A 20181-nucleotide genomic window follows, 5' to 3' on the forward strand; every position below is an offset into this window, starting at 1 on the left:
GTGCATCTACACAACCTAAAGTTATTACTTGACATATTAGGACTTACAATCTTGGTTCTCTTTTAGCCGTTTTTCATGTAACATATCTACACACATCACCTAGTTGCAAATGTCCTCTCTTCAGTCTCCAGCTGAGAACCCATGGAGTGGACTTAAATGAACTATAATATTAACATTTCTGCTCAAAAATCTACATCACAGTACATCATGGACTTGATCTGGAATAACAAAACTAAAAAATCCAGTCCGTCAAGCCCGGGCCCCAAACTCATAACATTTCTTTTTCTTTTGTTACACATGTCATTTTATGAGGGATCTAACAAAAATATGTGGCATGTGGCACCTCAGGGCATCCCTGTCCCTGCCAACATCCATCAGACAAACATTGCACACTGCATACCAGACCTGTCTCATATTGTTTCATTTATCCATGCCAACTGTTCTTCAGAAAGAGTGGCTAAACTTTGATTTTCAGGATGAGTAATCAAACACAGGAACAGCGTAAATAGTTCATTTCAAGACAGAGCCTGTAGAAAAATGTGTCTGGTGTGGTCTGTGGTCCAGTATTAGAATAAATAATATAGCTTCCCTCGGGAAAAGAGTGCAAGGATAAGTGTTGTCCAGCCAAGTCCAGCTGGTCAAGAGAGGAGCTCTACAGCCTCAAAAACTTCAGATGAGAAACTGACAAAAACGTTGTTCTCCATGGCCTCCGCACTCTCTTCTATGCAGACACTGTCATGGTTGATGAGGCTGCTCTCTGATGTGGGACTTATGACGATTATCCGTGGAACACCCTGAGGCGACCTGGGATCGGTGGATGGGATGTTTCTAAAATTCAGGGAATCAAAAGAGTCACTCTTGTTGCTGTTTAGTCTGTCACTGATGCTGCATTTTTCTGAACTGTCATTGGTCAGACTCTGGGTGCGCCTCCTGGTAAGAACTAGTAGAGGAAGGGTTGCGATGGTTAGAGAATTGGAAACCAGTTCATTTTCATGGTCGCAGTTGCTCGATGTGTTGCTCATGGTGGGTGGATGCTGGCAATGCAGAAAACAAAACAAGAAAAACAAACAATGAACAAGACACACAAAAACCAGAACTAAATAATGAGTGCATGCAAGCAAATAAAATGTTTCAAACAGCTCAAAGCACACCGCCGAGGAAACACAAAACACATTTCATCTGATTTCACACTTTCTTTAGGTTGTGTTCTCACACCTTCACCTGTGTGTTGGTCTTTGTGGCCTTTCGCTCTAGTTGTTTTTTATAGGACCGGCTTCTGCGAGACTGACCATACGACGATGTGCTCCTGAAGGAATCATCTGATTTCCTTCCCAACGGCTCCATCTCTACGTCTCTTAACATCTGGATGGAGGAACAGAACTAACGTCAGATCAACTCACTTGTGATCAGCTCGTCATTTCACTTCCTTTGACTGATTCAACTCAAAACCTGAAAATGGAGAAGTTCCTCTGAAAGTGACATTGAAAGTGTGTCAAGAAATTCGAAATTGATAAACGTTGTACTTTCACGAATGCCTAAGAGTATGCAAGTCTTGTTTTGGAAGGTTCACATTTGCTGTTTCTCTCACAGTGGTGCTGGACATAGAATTTTTTTTTTTAAATGTGTACCTTTGCAACAATGTGGTAATTGCGGCAAAAATGATGGATGAAATGTCCACTTTATTATTATGAGACATCCATTTCTTTGAGACATATTCTGTAGATGCAATGTATCAGCACACTAGCCATTGTATAGCACAACAAAATACACGTCAAGAAAAACAAATACCATGTGAGTAGAGATGGGGGACGCGTTGATAAAGTGAGTCCTTGATGCTGTTGACTGTCTGCTTATGATGGAGTCCCTTACAGAGGACTCACTGACGGAGGAGCAGATGCGGTCCCTTTGAGGAGTGGGCGACAGAAACGACAGGCAGGGAATATTCTCGGCCAGAGTCTTCCTGATAAAGCACGCCACACCCGGAAAAAAACAAGGAATGGTTCAGCTTTATTTAACTATTTTAACTGCAAAGTAAGGAAAGCTGCTCACAATTTATCAAAATCAGTTTCACCTAATCAGTTAAAGTTGGATATGATAAAACAAAGACTTCCAATAAGAAATATTAAAATATAAATACAACAATAATGATTATACATATACCTGTATTTGTCGTGTATGATAGCATAGATGAAAGGGTTGTAGATGGTGGAGGCTTTCGCTATGATTGCAGGGACAGCCTTGGCGTATGGCGTCAGGATGTTGGCATGCCTGCATGAGATGATAAAAAGTTTGTTGATTGTTTTGAGCATTAACACATGAGACAAACACTTCAACACATGGTTTCCTATATCTTTTGTCTATATTTTGTATCATAGATAGGATGCATACAGGATCAGGGAATAGCCAAAATGTGTCAGCAGCCACAGATGGGTGGTTGAATCCAGCCTGACCGAGTGTGCTTAATGTGTGGGTTTGTGTGTGTGCGTGCCTGGCTACTTTCCCCTGTGAATGAGCAAGGGAAAGATGTGATTTTCAAAGTTACATAACTACATGCCATCCTGCTTCATGTCCCAGAAGAGACAAGTGGTTTAGTGAATGCTTTGATATGCAGGATAAGCAGATAACATATCAGCATAAGAGCAACTTGACCGTCTGCTGTATGTCGCTGGTCCAGGAGTAATCGCTCTCTAGCTGACACAGCTTGATACGATAAAACATTTTTTTAAAGACGCTGCACTTTATAATAATAGTGAAGGTATTGAATCTTTTTCTCTTCTGTGTTGCCCTTTGTAGACAGTCCCTGCGCACTCATCCCATGGCCTACTCCGTAGAGAGAAATGTTTTAAGTGGAGCTTAGAGGACGTCTGGTTTCAGGAAAGAAATTGGTTGTGGCCCATTGTCTGCCTCTCTACGATAGCAAAAATGAATAGTTTGTGTTTCAATAACGTTTTGCTTATGAGTTATTGCATCTTAAATATCTTCACTACCTTACCTTTCTCTGGCTGTGAGCAAAGCAGGCTGTGGCACCTTTCCAGTTTTCTGGTAATTACGAGATCGGTATCTCATAATTACGAGAAAATATCTTGTAATTATGAGATACCGATCTTGTAATTTCCAGATCATTTCTCGTCATTACGAGATAAGTGTGTCTATTTTTTTCATTTCCCACAGTGGCAGCAATACACTGCAGTACACTAGCAGCAGGTCTTACCCGGCCCAGGAAATCAGCGTGACACAGGCGTATGGTGACCAGGAGAGGACATAAACCACGATGACGACCAGGGCAATCTTGGCCAACTTCCACTCACTCCTGATGGACTTCTGCTTGATCAGCGTGGATTTCCTCACCTGAGTCCCCAGACGTTCTATTTCCCTGTGGGTGGGGCAGGACAGAGGGGGCTGTTAAAGAGAGAGCTAGACACCATGTGACACTAGACAGAATTAGCTCATTTATTTGCCAAATAAAGAATATCACTTCTTCTGATATGGTATTCGTACATTGCTGGCAGTAGTATTAGTGTGCATTTGCATGTATCCATGGGAGAACATACAGTAAGCAACTTAATCAATCAAATCCTCAAAAGCAAATAATTTTGAGTTATTTGAGTGTTATCAAAACGTACATACAGTATATTGCATGTTTATAACCTACTGGAGATATATGCACACTATGCATGCTTACATATTCGAGTCACCGTACTCTACCTGCCAGCCTTCCGTATAGCCAGAAACATTAAGAGGTAGCAGTAAAGGATGATCGCCAGTGGAATGAAGAAAACAAAACAGCAAAGCATCATGGTGTAGCTCCTGTTGGCCAATGTGTATGTCACATAATCCCAAGTACAAGATGTCATCAGGCCCTCCGGGATATAGGAGCCTAGAAAGGGGGACAAACGAACATCAAAACAGAAGTAAGACACTGGTTAAAACATTCATGGTTCTGCTTGTTGTTTGCTATCGTTTTTAGATAAAAAATCACAAGTGAACTGCGGAAAACAGTGCAGATGGGTGAATGGAGATGAATTACAGTAATCCCTACATCAGTATCTCTAACCCTAACCCTAACTGTAACTTTAACCCTAACCCTGACCGTAATCCGGGGACATGGGACAAGTTAATCTGCTTTCTGTCAGACTTTCTCACATGTACAGCATTAATAAACTTCGGATTCTGCGGCGATGGAAGGAGGATAACAAGAAAAAGTAATCCAGGTAGAATAAAAAAAAAACTCACTCCAGCCAACTAGAGGAGCCACACTCCAACCAAAAGAGTAAAGCCAGACCATGAGGATGGCCACAGCAGTTCTTCGTTTGGAGTTCCAGCTAATGGCCTGCAGGGGCCTGGTGATAGCCAGGTAACGGTCGATGGAGATGGCCAGTAGGTTTATCATGGAGGCAATGCCAAACAAGGCGCCACAGAAAGCATACATTTTACAGCCTACGGGGGAAGGAACACAAACTTTTATGAAAGATCACAAAAGAACAAGCTACAGAGCAGAGAGTATTGTATGATAAAAACAGACAAAGAGGATTACCAATCTCGCCAAACGACCATTCCTTGTAGAGACAGTTGATGAAGAAGATGGGGGACTGTGTGAAAGCCATAAGGAAGTCACTGAGCGCCAGGTTCACGATGAAGTAGTTGGGCAGGTTACGAAGCTTCTTGTTTCTACACACCCATGCACATGCACACACACACACACACACACACACACACACACACACACACACACACACACACACACACATAAGGAGAGGATGGAATGTAACATGGAAAAGTGTACCTATTTTAGTCCATTACTTCCTATTAATAGTTTTAATGAACTGTGTTCATTTTAACAAGCATGTTCTCTTTGTTATAGACAATTGTATTGTGATGTTAAAGAGGAACTACTCAGACATCAGTTGGCTTTTTCCTTGGCTGTGTGTTGTGTAAGATGCCTATGTTAAACGTGTACCTGTTATTTTATTATGAGTTTTATAATTCAACAAATAGCTGATATGATCATGATCTCAGTTACAGAATGTGTGTGACACTTGCACCTCTCAGTTACTTGTATCTTGTTAAGAGTAAATGCATATCTCGATATACAGTAAAAAGCACTGTTTCATTTGAAGTTGCTGTTGAACTCTGTGTGAACCTGCCGTCATTGCTGCTTGATTAAGCAGCATATTGACCCGCCGTCTGCCTCCACAACTCTTTATTGATTCAACTTTGTTTATATGTCTCCTGAATTAAAAGTGGCTGCATCACTATTGAACACCAAACACACTGTTCGTTGTGTGTGTGTGTGTGTGTGTGTGTGTGTGTGTGTGTGTGTGTGTGTGTGTGTGTGTGTGTGTGTGTGTGTGTGTGTGTGTGTGTGTGTGTGTGTGTGTGTGTGTGTGTGTGTGTGCGTGACCTAGTGTCCCTGCATGTGTGTGCATTACTTAATTCCTAGAAAATCATCACATCGGGTAATCTTGCTCGCATGCTCTCTATCACTCTGTGTGTTTGTATATGTGTGTGTGTGTGTGTGTGTGTGTGTGTGTGTGTGTGTGTGTGTGTGTTTTGCGAGTCAATTAAATTTCTTGGAACCATTAACAAAATGTGCATTTTTGAGTCAGTGAACACAATGGAGAACCCATTTAATCTGTCTATTGTGATAGGCAGACAGATGGACTGTAAAAGCTCCTGACAATCCCTACAACACACACACACACACACACACACACACACACACACACACACACACACACACACACACACACACACACACACACACACACACACTTTATGGTTCTGACCCACTTATTGTGAAAGATCAGTAAGGTCAGCAGCGTAATAAGATAAAAGAAAAACCTATTTTCAATTTATTTAAGAGTCATTCATCTTGCAGGATGTACAATAAAAAAAAATGTACCTGTTGCATGTGACTCTGGATGGACTGAGTGAATGTCATTATACATTTGATTTATTGTAAAATGATACATTTCTGCAGCTAGTCACAACAGTGTTTCACTTGCTTCTGTGTACAGTATAGACTATTTATTTTTCATCGTATAGATGCTTCTGAGGAAATGTGTGACTCCTAACAAGAAGTATGTGTAATCGTAGTGTATTTTTCTGAACATATAAAAATAGACACGGTTCCCCAAATTCAAAAAGAAACGAGTTCTGCCAAAGCAAAGGCAAATTGCACACACAGAAAACTGCACACACAAATAGAGTATACATGTTAGTGCTTAGAGTTGCTTGTGTGTCACATTTTTTCTAGGAAAATAATAAATAAATATTCGGAATATAAACAATAGAAATTATATTGTTTTCAGTACAGTGCACAGTCACATCATTTCTAAACAGGTTTGCTCCAGTGATGAACGGCACATTTTGCTTCATTGACACGCAACTCTTTGATGATCTTTTTTTGCCAGGATGCCAAGATGCAAAGATTATTTTACTGGTAATCACCAGCTTTTTGGAAGCCCCTCTGATCCTCTGGAGAGTAAACGGCTGCCTGACACTTATGGAGCCTGACTCTGCAGAAAATGAACCCTCTGGTGTCATTCGAATTTACTACCCTACCCCTAAATGAGTTATTTTCCATATAATACATTTCTGCTGGCTGGAGGATTTTCTTTTATCACAGTCTTAGATATATCAATGATTAACAACAACATTGTTTTTGTTGCATTATTAGCTTTTGTGGAGCGTCAGATTAATGTAAGATTGAAAAATTACCCATTTGGACAAAAGAAAATGTGTTAAAGACAGCAGAATCTCTCAAATTTCACCTTAATCAGAAATATAAATGCTCAACAACTCAAACAACCAGAGCCCGCAAAAACAGAAGCACAGACCTGCATGGACATCGTGGCACAGATATTATATCATGCCCACTGCTCCACATACACACAGGCCCGTCATCTGTCTGGCTCTCTGGGGAGATCATGACATCTCTGTGCGATTATAACATCTCCTCAGAGCTCTGATTTAAAGGAGAGACTTTTGAAAGAAACAGACACACACAATGTCTCAAAGTGGAAAAAATCTGACAAGAATGAAGCATTCTCTAAAAACACACCCACCTATAGACGGCGAACATAACCAGCGCATTGCCAGTAATGCCCAGCACCCCGATGACCAAGACGAATACGGCAACAATGTGGTGAGCATGGTCAGGCACATCCACCTTGAAGATGAAGCTGCTCGGGGTGTGCGCTTTCTCTGGCTCCATGCTCTCAGTGGACCACATGGTTCAAAAACCTCATCAGGACTGCCAAGCGGGCAGGATGCACAAGGATAACCAGTGTGTAATCCACTTGGTGTTGCCCGTGTCTGACCTCCATAGTTGTATAATTTGCGCCAGAGGTGCAAGGGGAGATGGACGGTGTCTTCTTTAGATCTTGATACATTAAACAGATTGATCAAGATTCACCTTCACTGATTGTAGTGAAGAGCAGACAGAACTTAGTCCTTTCCCTTCAATAAAACCTGCATTCAGGATTTTGTTCTAAATAGGAAGGGACCGAGGGATCTCTCCACTTTGTGAGGAAGTCAAATGTCAAATCCAATCCAGTCCCATGCTGGAAGAATGAAAAAGAAGGATCCGAAAAAAAAATGATACATTAAAGTTGTAAATGCTACATTGTTCGTTGCAAAACATGTAAAAACCGGAAAAAATGACAGTTCCTCTTTTATTTCTCCGTCCAGTAGTGAAAGCTGCTAAATGTCGACCGCAGCCTGTTACGCATTAGTTGCCTTCAACAGCACTTTAGAATCACCATCCATTCTGTTAATCCCCTCTGGTCTGAGGTCCAGAGACCTGTGCTCCAACTGTCCCCTTCAAAACGTTTCCTGGTTGATGCTTGGGTTATGGAGCTGATGGTGTCCTCCAGTGTATCAAAATCCCTCGCTCGTTGCACATTGTCACTGTCTTTTCCACTCACTGTTAGCCCTTCAGCCTCTAACCCATCACATCATCTGTGCACCAAGCTCTGAATCAGTGGCCTGTCTGCTTATCTTGCCAACTAGAGACTGCTAACCTCTCCCTCTCTCTCTCTCGCACTCTCTCTTTTTTTCTCTCTCTCTCTCTTTCTCCCTCTCCCTCTCTCTCAATGTGTCTCTCCCTCACTGCCCCATGTTCCTCTGTGCTGCTCTCTCTCTCCTATCCTTAACACTGCCTTTTTCGCTTATTTCTCCCTCTCTCCCCTACCCTTCATTTAATACGGCCCAGCCCTAAGCTCAAACCCTTCAACTACCAGGTTCTTACGTAACAGACATGATGTTCGCTAACATTAACAGCATTACTACAACTTTATACCATGCACACATCGATGCATGTACGCCGTCTTTCATGTTGATTGATTCCTGGCAATCCACAAACTGTCATTAACCCACTGACTAATCTGTGAAACCTCCTGCTTGCATGAACGCGCGAGCGCTCATCCATGTGGTACAAAGGCATCACACGCACCAGCCCATTTGAGATAAATTGGGGACAGGAAACTAATTGGTCTTCCCAACCCTAACTTATACACCAGAGCTCTGACTCCCAAGGCACACATCATCATGCAGGACACATGCACACACACACACGCACAAGCGCACATACGCACACACTCCAACATCTCACAGCTTCCTGAAGCTGTACATACAGGTTTATCATGTGCAGTAGGGCCAGCTTTAAGTAAATCTCTGTTCCCTTTGGTACAGGAGCACTAAAAAACAAGGTAACCCCATGCAGTGCTGTAGTGGAGTTTATATAATTGTGTACTCAGTACATTCCAAAGTCTTTCCATAAAATGGGAGTATTATTCTGAAACAAAAAAATAATAATCTTGCTTGTTAACTCTATGTGTTGTATTGCTTTGTAGTAATTATGTAATGTCATGATGATACTGGTATTGGAAATGATATACAAAATGTAAACACATATGCAGACATAGAGTGTGGCAAACAATTTCAAAGCAACAGAATTGATAATGTCACAAATAAGATCAGTGTAAACAAATTAAGGCACATAGACATTACTTGGTTAAATGATGCACAGTGTATTAAGTCGGCGGGCATATTGTATATAACAGGGAGAATTTAAGTGGTGCTTAATTTCATCACGATCCATTCCAGAAATGCGGACAAGATAAAGCCTTGTTCTGATGCTCTCTGATATTCTTATGACTGCCGGCAGAACATAGGTCAGAAGCATGTCACACACTTGCTGGTCTTTGCTTTTTATGGTGCTGGACGTGTCAGTAAAAGAAGATGAAGGGAATAGAGGGAACTGAAGTATGCTGAGCTTAGTCAGAGATGCCAACTAAGCCCCCACAGCAAGGGATAGCCTTAATCTGCACAGTGTGCATGCATGTGGATCAGTGTTTGATCTGCCTGCCATCCGATTGTATATGCTAATGTATGTATGTATGTATGAATGAATGAATGAATGTATGTACGTATGTATGTATGTATGTGTGTGTGTGTGTGTGTGTGTGTGTGTGTGTGTGTGTGTGTGTGTGTGTGTGTGTGTGTGTGTGTGCATGACTATAAATACATGCATGCCTGTGTATATGTCTATGCAGACTATATCACACAGTAAACATGGTCAGATGTTTAGAGGGATTATTGTTGTAGGGTTCTGCAACCCTTGATGACCTTATCACTGTTATGTCAGCAAGGAAAATTACAACACAGCATCTGTTGCTACATTTACAATGTATAACATTCCCCATTGCTGACCTCAGCCATCTGCAAACAAGCATGTCTGTTAAACAAACAGACAGCAGATATGCCTTATTTGTAAACTAATGAAGTGGGAAAACAGACATATACTGTATACTGTGAACCGTCAAACGCACATATACAGATTGGTCAAAGCCAAAGTTGATTTTCCTCATACTAACTGTTATTACAGGGTCACTTTTAAAGTCTTAAATTTGAGATAGATTAGAGAAAGATGAAAGAGGCAAATCATCTTCCTCATACCCTCTGCACTGTACAAGATGTTAGCTCTCCTACACGGGAGCAGGTACCAGTAGAAAAATGCTTTAAAATGAGAAAATGAAATCAAAATGAATCAAGTTCCAAATAATTTTTTTTTATAAGACCTTAATTTATATATATCACTGGTTAAAAAGACAAAACACACCTGTTCTAAAAGACCAAGGACACCGGATACTTCGCAACGTGTCACCACTTCACACCATCCGGATACATTAACTTCTGCCCTGATGGGAAAAAAAACATACATGTCAATGAGGTGAATTACTATCGAACCAGCTGGGAGTCAAGGGCTTGACCCCGTGAGTTTTAAGAAATAGTTAGTTTGGTGGAAACACAGTGGAAAGAGGATCAATAATTATTGAATAGTGCTGGCCGGGTATGTGTCCTCGGGCACGTCAAGTCAGTTAAACATCAATACTTCACTACACAGGGGACATAAGTCATTGATACATATGGATTCAGTACAGAGCACCATCAGCATCAGGAATAACCATATGTCAGCTGTGAAATAGAAGACCATGGGGGGGTATGGGTCAGTTTTTACTGCAGTGATTCATGGGAGAACAGCACAATTGTTTTAATACAATCTCACAATGTTGATGAAATCCTTTCTTTTCTTGATGTGATCTCATGCAGCAATGCAACACGATATTAAAACAATACGACATTTGCCAGTAGGAATCTAAACCTATCTAAAGTCTGCTGCGATCATACTATTTCGATTCGATTCGATTCGATTCAGGGGTGTGGGATCGATATGAGACAATATCATATGCCCAACACAACCTGGCCGATCGTTGTATAAATATAAGTTGATAACAAAATAGACTCCGTAAATGGTTTGATTATTTTCAAGCATTCCTAACACTAAAGGTCTTGAAATTAACAGGCTAAACAACAAACTTCAGCTGTTACCTCGATCAGATGGTATCTTTCCAACTCTCACCATCGATATCTTAAGGTGTAGCGGCAGTAAACAATGCTTGGAGTGACATCTGTATAGTTTTGGGACGTGTGGGTTTTCAGGGCACATAATTGATTGAATTGGTGGATTCCTCGCTAGCTTAGCTCATTAGCTTGCGCATGGTACGCTTGGGCGGAAATAGTGTCACAAACCCCAGTGCAAGGAGATTGTCAAAATAAAAGCGCATATGACAGCGATATGCATCGATGCAGTTGGATCGTTCGTTGATCAATCGATGTATCGATCTACATCGATGGATCGATTCCTAATTTCCTCATTTGAATTATATCTGTTTTTAAGGTACCCAGGCCAGCAAATAGATAGACAGACTTATTCAGAGCTGTATTCAATATGCATGAATATACTGTACTCTGATGATTACATATACCTTATTGTGAACGCAACATAAAAATTATACCCGGGATAAACTACCTGTTGCAGAGTGGATACACTGAGTCTGCATTTCATTGATATAAATCAAACAGATTCCCTTCGCTCTCTTGAAGTTGTTATTTATCATTTTATTTTTCACTTGTGCATTTGTTAAATCAACAAATTAAATAGAGAAAGTGATTATGCTGAAGAGCCTTCGTCGGTATATTCAGATGTTGCATTGGAGTTGTTGAAAAGACATCGACAAGTTTGAGACATCGACAAGGCAAACTTATTTTCGTGCCAAGCCTTTCTACAATGCTGTGCTGTATATGTCACCTTAAGCTGGTTGTACATAAAAACACACGGCCAGCCCTGCTTTAAATGTAAATAGACTTCTTTGCACATGGTCCTTTGGTTTCAGGCCCAGATGTCAGGATGTACAGCAGCAGGTGGAGCAAAGTGAATGGGGTTCAAAGAGGAAATTATGGATATGGCACAGAGCTTTTAAATCTCCCATACAATGCATATCTTAATCCTCTTTAGTATCCGTCTGGGTTTCTGTGAACCAGCAAACTGTGAATCTCGGTTATAGATCAAACCATGTGGAAAAAACAGGTCATAACGTGCCCGTCGATAAGTGGAATGAATTTCAGTCAATAGCCAACCACCATGGCAGGTCTCTGCCTCTTTCCCTCTCCCTCTCTGTCCTTTACTCGCAGGAGCACAATTGATTTGATGGGTTTTTTCATTATGAAAAGTGAAAGGTTTACTTGATCATCAGATACAGTATAGAATATTCTGTAGACATAGACAATATGCGAGGAGGATTAAAGTTAATGGCAGGACAAGCTTGATAACAAAAAAATTAAGAGCCAGCATGCTGTCTATCATGCAAGGAGTGAGTGTAAATGATGTACAATAAGGGAATCCTGACTATTTCTACATAACATCATTATATCGTATTAAAGTACTGAACGCCGTAAAAGCCAGAAGGGCTCACAAGGATGACTAACTCTGTCGTTCTCTACTTTTATATATATATATATATATATTTTTTTTTTTGCTAAAGGCGCTGAAATACTTCCTCTCTTTGCAGATATCCACGTGTTTTTTAATAAATATGACAGAACACACACCATAAAAGACAGAAAATCAACCAAGGCATGTTCATATTTGTCGGGTGAATGCGTATAAGTTAAAAAGTTAAGGGGAGACAGCTAATTTTATCTTGTCACTATGAGTATCATCATAACATGGGAGCAGAGCATATAAAATAAATGTGAACAAACCTTTTTAGGCTCTAAGTTTAGAAGAAAAAAAAAACACAGCTCTGAAACATTCTATATTTATAAGGATTTCTAATGCACAGTCAGAGCCCAACAGACTGCAGGAAACAGTTTCTTTCCGCATGATGTGTACCCAAGTAGCTGTAACATCAGAAATCATGCCCCCAAGAGGTTTTCAGATTTCAATTGTAAAGCTTGACCTAATTTTACATTCATTCATTTCACCATTATGAATAAAGAAAAATATGTGCGCCAATTACAGGGTTATCACAATTCTCAGCCTTTTTAATTCTCTTTATAAATGTCCTTATAATGTATTAATCCATATCCTTACCCCATGAACCAATTTCTTGGGTCACAAATACATTTAGAACCAAACTCACTGGCCAAAGAACTAGGGGTATAAAGCCAACCAAGAGCCTATTATCCAGGTCTCAGTTAACTGGTTATGGTCTACTCACTGGATTTCTTTACACCAATCCATGGAGGAGGAAATGCCATAAACAAGGAGCTTGATTTCTTCTTCTTCTTCTCCCTCTTCCCCCAGACAGGACCTTCCTCAGCTCGCCTCTCTGACACCAAATCAAAGAAAACTTTTTTTCCCACTAACATTTATTTTTCTATTGTTCTCTAGGCCACACCTTCCCTGCACACCTGTGATCCTGGGTGACAGCAGGCTTAGAGTTGATCAAGAACGTTTAACCTTGCAAAGGTTTTTAATTGTAAATTCTTTATTTTACATTCTATGTAACTGTAATTTCCTCTTACACGTGTGGCCTCTTAAGCGTATTCTGGTAAAAATTGGATGGCAATTAGTCAGAGTAGCACTTTCCCTTTCCCTCTCATTGGGCCCTTTCCTCAACTCCCCGTCAACTCGCTCCCAACCACTTTGACTTGACACAATGTTGTGGATTGGACCAGGTTTGCAATCAGGCTGTATTCCGCGTGCACACACACACACAAACACACACACACACACAAAAAAAATCTGTTTTCACTCAGTGATCGTGCTAACAATGGCAACAAAGAACAGAAGTGTTTGTTTTAATAAGAGAGGCTTCTGCTAAACTCCTTGAACCAACACCCTACACGGGCAGGACGTTGTGGAGTGCTCATTAAACTAACACACTGAAATTAGTCAGGGTAAAAAATAGACTTCAGCGAGAAGTGACATATGCAGATGTGTTCTTTATTTTCTTCTGTGTTTTCAAAGTAGTCTGTGTGTAGAGTGGGCACACATACACTGTGGCATAACTAACCATATTTGACACATACATACTAGTTGATCTGTGACTTGATTTCAGGCCAAGCACTGTCCATTCATGTTCTGAGCAAAGATAATAGTACTCAAAGTCATAGTTCGGTCCATCTTGAACATCTCCTGAGAGTATCTGATTTAGTGCTTTTCAGAAAGGCTTTTCAGGGGCTAAAATCCCTTTTTCAAAGCGCATGCACATGTGTAATCTTTCTGCTTAAAGGATTACTCTTTCATTTGCAATAGTATCTCTAAATGGGCCATAACATGAGTTGATTTGGTCTCCGTCTGGCCTTAAAACTTTTCAATCTTTCGTAGAAAAAAAGAAGACGAGTTAAAACAAGAGAATTAAAAACAAAAAAGTCTTGAATCTCTCTTTGGGAACATTTAAATGTAGAGAAATAGTGAAGTGTAGTGCAGAACATCAGCATATCCCAGAAGGTCTTTGTCTTATCCCTGCACTATATATATATATATATATATATATATATATATTATTCATGTAACAAGCAAAAGAACAACTGGTGTGAACTTGACACTAAAAGGAGAGAGAGAACTAACAGGCCGAATTTGCTTTTACTCTAATGAGATCCAGGCAATATGAAACGACGTGTTCATTCTGGCTCTTCACCTGCTTAAGTTCAAATTTCTCTGGGAACATGGACTACTGTTTCATCATTTATCAAGGTGGATAGGACTTTAGAGAATAACTTTTCATAAGAATTATGGTTCATACACTCAAACGTTGATGGAACTGCCGTCTTTTGCCACTGCAGTGATTTTGTTGTATGACTCCTGATTCTAGAACCATTGATTGGACTCAACTAATAATAATTTTCCATCATGCATAGTTAACTGGGGAGTTTTTTTCAGTGCTCTGCTTTCCATATAACTCTATATATTGTGGTAAAATACTTTTTACGCAATAGTTCCAAAAAGTGATAATAATAATGGTTGCCTTGTTTTGTTGGTGCAATTTGGGAAGGTTTCTGGAAATTGAGAATCCAGCAGGAAACTAAACGGGCAACTAACACAGTGCATATCAATACATCCTTCACCTCCTCCATTCATACTTTCTAGATACTGCTAATTACGTGGGCAAACATCTATATCTAATCACTATTTGACAGGGCTTAATAATGTCCTCCACTCTTCCCCTAGATACACTATGTTCTCTTAGGGTGGTGAACCCAAATCCAACAGAACATTACCTTGTTTGGTAACACAGGTCCTACTCCTAAAAGCTTATGTGAGCAATGATTGAAAAAAAATTGTGCACAAAGAAAAAAGGTCAAATTACTTTTCCTGTTATTTCTATCCTTCCCCTCGATTTAATGCTTGAATTTGAGCTGTCCCAGACTGCCAGGCTGAATAACTCAAATAAGAAATAAGGAAAAAGAAAAGACAGTAGAAAGTGCAAGTCCATTTCTATACTAATTTAATGTGGCTAATGAATGCAGTGTGCTTCCATTTTCTGTTTCAGTCCAGTATTCATACTAAAACCTATCCCATACTTCACAACTCTAATGTTAATTCTTACATTGTGCATTTTGCACCTGACCACTTGTTTTAATTTTAGCTCACATAAAAAAAAAAAAATTTTAATCAGGATATTTGCAATAATGAAAAGATCACATTGCCAGTGCATTTATATATGTATTATTGATTTGCTCTGAAAGGAGTCAGTGGATTCATTTAAAGGGTTGATGCTGGGCTAAATTCAATAAGACTAATAGCTGAAAACCTTGTCACAAAGCATAATAGCGCATAAACCATCTTAGTGGCTAGATACTCTGGATCTACCAGTGGACCTACTATATTTTTTTAAAAAGGAGCAAAGGTGACCTGTTGGATGCACATATGGAAGATGAAACATGACAAAAGGCCATCCACAGTGGTCCAATGTACAAGAAAATGTGAGAAAGTGCTCCCCATGGTGCCCTTAAAGCAGCTACCAGTAACATTTAAATATCTTTAAAACAGCCGCATGTTTCCTCTGATAATCATAAATTACCTTTAACAGCAAACCAGAGACCATCAGTGCAAAGAAAGAAGTTTTTATATAGTTTTTATTACTGCTTTTGGTCTGGTCGCACACCCAGTCCGATTTTCGGTTTGCGCGTGCAGGCGCAGCAATGCGATTTGAGAAGCCTATCCCTCCAGGTGAGGGAAGGGGAGCGGGAGCCTTGTTTGAGACAGTTAGTTGTCGTCATAATGACTGATAACGGGAAAAAGAAACAAAAAAAAAAAGAAAATGCAATGAAGAAAAGCTAAAAGGGAGAGTGATGTAGGCTACGGGCGGGAGGAGGACGTTGCCAAGCAACGTATACACAATTTCACGGGAGCGAACTAGACTGCAGTGTTTACTCCTAAATGAATGAGTGGTACTAACACAAAGTTTACTTTGCTTCACCATCATCAGATGACCATTATTCATCTGAAATAGTCATTATTTACAACAACATAAACACATTACCTCATTGTGATCCATACTAACTGCCGTCTCTCGTTCATTCGCTTTCTGTGAGGACACAAAGTCTTTCAGCTGAGAGTAGTTAGGTGACACTGCTGCATCAACTCATTGCAATCAGGTGTGTGTGACAATTTACGACAGCGGGCGTCGTAAAAATACTACCGCTTTTGTCCAAAGGGGCCGCCAACGGACAAAGTTACTCGTAGTGGCTTTAAGGTAAAAAACAATTAATGCAGTGCACTAATGGATGCCCTTCAAATTGAAAGAATATGATGCAGTGCAATATACAATAAGCTTCCCTTTACATCCTACACAATGAGCTGGCATTTAAGTGTCCTTTAAATGGTAAAATATTTGATAGTTCCCTGCATGTTTTTTTATTGCTGAGGTGTTGTAGGTAAACTCTGAATGTGAGTGACGTAATAAAACATGTTTTATTTTAACCAGGGTTTTGAATGTGCAACCAGCACGGTTCCTAGAGCAGCTTGAGGCTTCAGTGTTGCTTGCGTATTTAATATAATTTGTTGTGGTATTCCAATCAAAAATAATATTCTGAGTGAAAACATGGATTAAGCCTATATCCCATGGTTATGTAACTTTTCTGATAACCGTATTAATAAAAAAGGGAATGGGCAGTATGACTATAGATGAGGTTAAACTGAGATTCATTATCGATGACTACTATATAAGTAAATGGTTTCATCTACAACTGCTGGATACTTTAGTTGATTAGTTACCACTGAGCTCAGTTCATTTCAGTGTGATCGTTTCAGGCAGAGAGTAGGCCTAAATGATATCCTGTAATGTCATTCTGGTGATGCCGGGCTCACAGCGGGAGACAAATAGGAGCACAACTGTGTCTCTGCTTGTGTGTGTGTGTGTGTGTGTGTGTGTGTGTGTGTGTGTGTGTGTGTGTGTGTGTGTGTGTGTGTGTGTGTGTGTGTGTGTGTGTGTGTGTGTGTGTGCGTGTGCGTGTGCGTGTGTGTGTGTGTGTGTACAAGTGTTCGTGCATGTGTAAAGTTATTGCGTGACGGGACAGAACAACAGTTGCAGAACAATCCAATGAAATTCAATATGAAATTCCCCTCACCGACAATCCGTCCTCCATTATATGTGCCATCTGATCTCATTGTGGAAACTAGGTGGTAAGAGCTGCCAAGACATGGCAATGCATGCGCTTACAGGAGAAAGATGATGTTGGTAATCTGTGAGCCATTAGTAGCTCACATCACAAGGAGAATTAAATTCAGGGCCACGGCTACATCAAAATGATGGAGCTGTGCAATGAATTTAAGCAAGAGAATAATGAGGAGTTAAATATCCCAAGATATGGACTCAACCGAGTCCAGTTAGATTGCCCTATAGATCTGGTTTACAGTAACCACTATGCAGCAAGAACGTGTAGATGTCATTTAGAAAAAGAGATGTTGTGTAAGGAAGCTAGTGATCAGAATAAAAGAAGAAATGACGTACAGATACAATACAGATGTCATGCTGCATTTAATACTGCCCGTGGTGTGTTCTAAACTTTGAACCAAAACAGGTTCAAAAAGCAAAACAAATAGGATAAATGAAAGAAGTCGTTGAATACTTTGTAACTGTTATATGACTGGGTGTGTTGAGGAAATGCATCAAACCGTCCTATTTTCAAAGCACAACAGAAAAATGTCATAGCCACAAGGTCTGACACGAAAAACAGGATGTTCTGAAATGTAATGTCAACTCGCGTAACTTGTGATTGAAATGACCTTTGGAAAATATGGGCTGTAATGGCAGGGTTTAGAAATAAATTGGCAGTAAAGACAACATGAATTCAATGTATCATTTATCATTGTGTTCCTGCGGCTGCGTGTAATGAAAAAAGTGTTTTGACAATTGCGGCATTTTTTTTCCTGCCGTCGTCGTGTGTTTCCAACAGTTCCTAGCAACGTAATGGCAAAATATGTAGGTTGCCTCCACAACCAGCCATCTAAAAAAAATCTGGGATGGTCAAATTGATGCAATTCGTGGTCTTCTTTTTTACAGGAGCCTAAACAATGTATACCAGTTTTTCATTCATGTCTTCTAGTATGAGCAAATAACAATAATAGCACAGTGATTTTTCCCAAGAAACTAAATGAACACTAAAGTTTATGACAAATCATGACAAATGTTTTGGTTAAGAAGTTATTTAATAAGCAGGCTATTTGGTCAACACGTATTGCAGATTGTAGTTTAAGACAGGCAGCTGTCACAGTGCACCATCACAAATACAGTGAATGCTCCTTGCATGTCAATTAAGAAAAAAAAATCAGGTTTTTGCAAATCAGATCTTATTTTATATTTAAGCTAACTGAATGTAATTTTGTATGTGACTGCAAGCCTGGAAAACCGACAAACTATTCTACAATCAATCTTTCATCATAAGAAAAATGGTGACACATACAGGACCGTCCACTAATTCCCAGAGGATTACTAATATAGTGAGGGGGATATTACTGTAAGGTTTGAGTGGAAGTAGGTTTTGGGATATTCACACTCAGCCATGGTGACTCTCGCTTGCTGATCCCGTCTCAGCTCCAAACCATGTCAGTCATTTGCAGAGATTTGCATCATCTGTCAGCAAGCGTAAAACTAAAGCTTTTAATGGACCTTCAGATACATATTCTGACATCACAGATGCTGCATCAACATTTTCCTACAGTCTATGGTTCACGGCTATTGAACAAACATGTTTCATCTGATGCGTTCAGTCGGTACCATTTGTACAGTGGACGGTCAACCTATTTAATCGCGCAGCGGTGGTTTGCATCATTCGTGTTCATTTATATCCCTCAGTCACACGGTCTATTTCATTGGAAGTCCCTCATTGTAAAATGCTGACACACTTGGATTGTTGAAATTCTACAATGCCTTCCCTTTATGCTATTTAAATAAATGAGATCAGTAAACTTCCATTTCCTAATTTATAAACTGAATTTATTTGATTTTGTTTTTGAGGTCAATAGACAAAATGGACACTGGTCTCTATTTTTTGTGGAAGTGGGGGGTTGGGCAAGAACATTGAAATTAAACGTAAATAATTTAAAGATCTGCAGAATAGATGGAACATTCGCAGAATGTCCCTTTTAAAAAGTAAAGCTCAGGCAAAGGAAAGCACAAAATTGACAAAAAGCTTCAACACGAGTAATGACCTACTTTCTCTGGTTTGGAACCAACAGCTACAAAGCAGCTCAACTTAAAGTCCACAACTCTGTGGTTTGTGTCAAATGATTGTAACAGACTGTCACGCACAACTTCTCCTGTCGACATTAGACGTTCATGTGACTAGTATCCAAGCCGAGAGTTCCAAATAAAAGAGTATGTGCACTAATAGAAGAAGGTAGAAAGAAAAAAAATCTTGTTAGCAGCTGAAAAAAACAGACATCCGTCAGATCTACCGACTGTAAATACATCACGAACAAGAAAACAAATGTCACAACAACAAAAACAACAACAGAAGGCCTCTAGGGCCAAAACCAAAATCCTCTACAAAGAAGTTTATCTCGGCTAGCTGCTAAAGGTCACGTTCATGAAGAACTTGTGATGACTCTTGATCCCTCGGTTCATCCAGCAATCAAATAAAGATTTACAGTAGAAAAAATAAAAATGCGATTGGAATCATCCCATGAAAAGAATGTCCTTCAAAAGGTTTTTGAGAGACCCTCATTACCCATAATGCTAAGCTTGTATCTCTCCTTTCACAGAGTACTGGCTCTTTGTTATATCCTTTGGTCGTTTTTTTTTTTTTGCTGTTGCCACTGGTCGAAACGGTTTTTCAGAGCAAATCATTAAGTTTTCAATGTGAGAATCAAACGTCCAACTTGGCAGC

The 20181-nt window shown here is 39.9% G+C and overlaps 1 protein-coding gene across 1 annotated transcript; it reads right to left on the minus strand.

The window, feature by feature from the left end:
- Nucleotides 1-638: 638 nt before the first annotated feature.
- LOC307259918 (melanopsin-A-like) lies at nucleotides 639-7234 on the minus strand (the record flags this gene model as incomplete). The annotated part of the gene is made up of 9 exons (XM_080039999.1): nucleotides 639-1034; nucleotides 1216-1362; nucleotides 1789-1960; nucleotides 2161-2268; nucleotides 3212-3373; nucleotides 3706-3877; nucleotides 4234-4437; nucleotides 4535-4668; nucleotides 7068-7234. 9 exons carry the CDS (start codon nucleotides 7232-7234, stop codon nucleotides 639-641), a joined length of 1662 nt encoding a protein of 553 aa, XP_079896125.1.
- Nucleotides 7235-20181: the final 12947 nt, after the last annotated feature.

Source organism: Ammodytes marinus, assembly GCF_949987685.1.
Source record: "Ammodytes marinus genome assembly, chromosome: 2".
NCBI classification, from domain to species: Eukaryota; Metazoa; Chordata; class Actinopteri; order Uranoscopiformes; family Ammodytidae; genus Ammodytes; species Ammodytes marinus.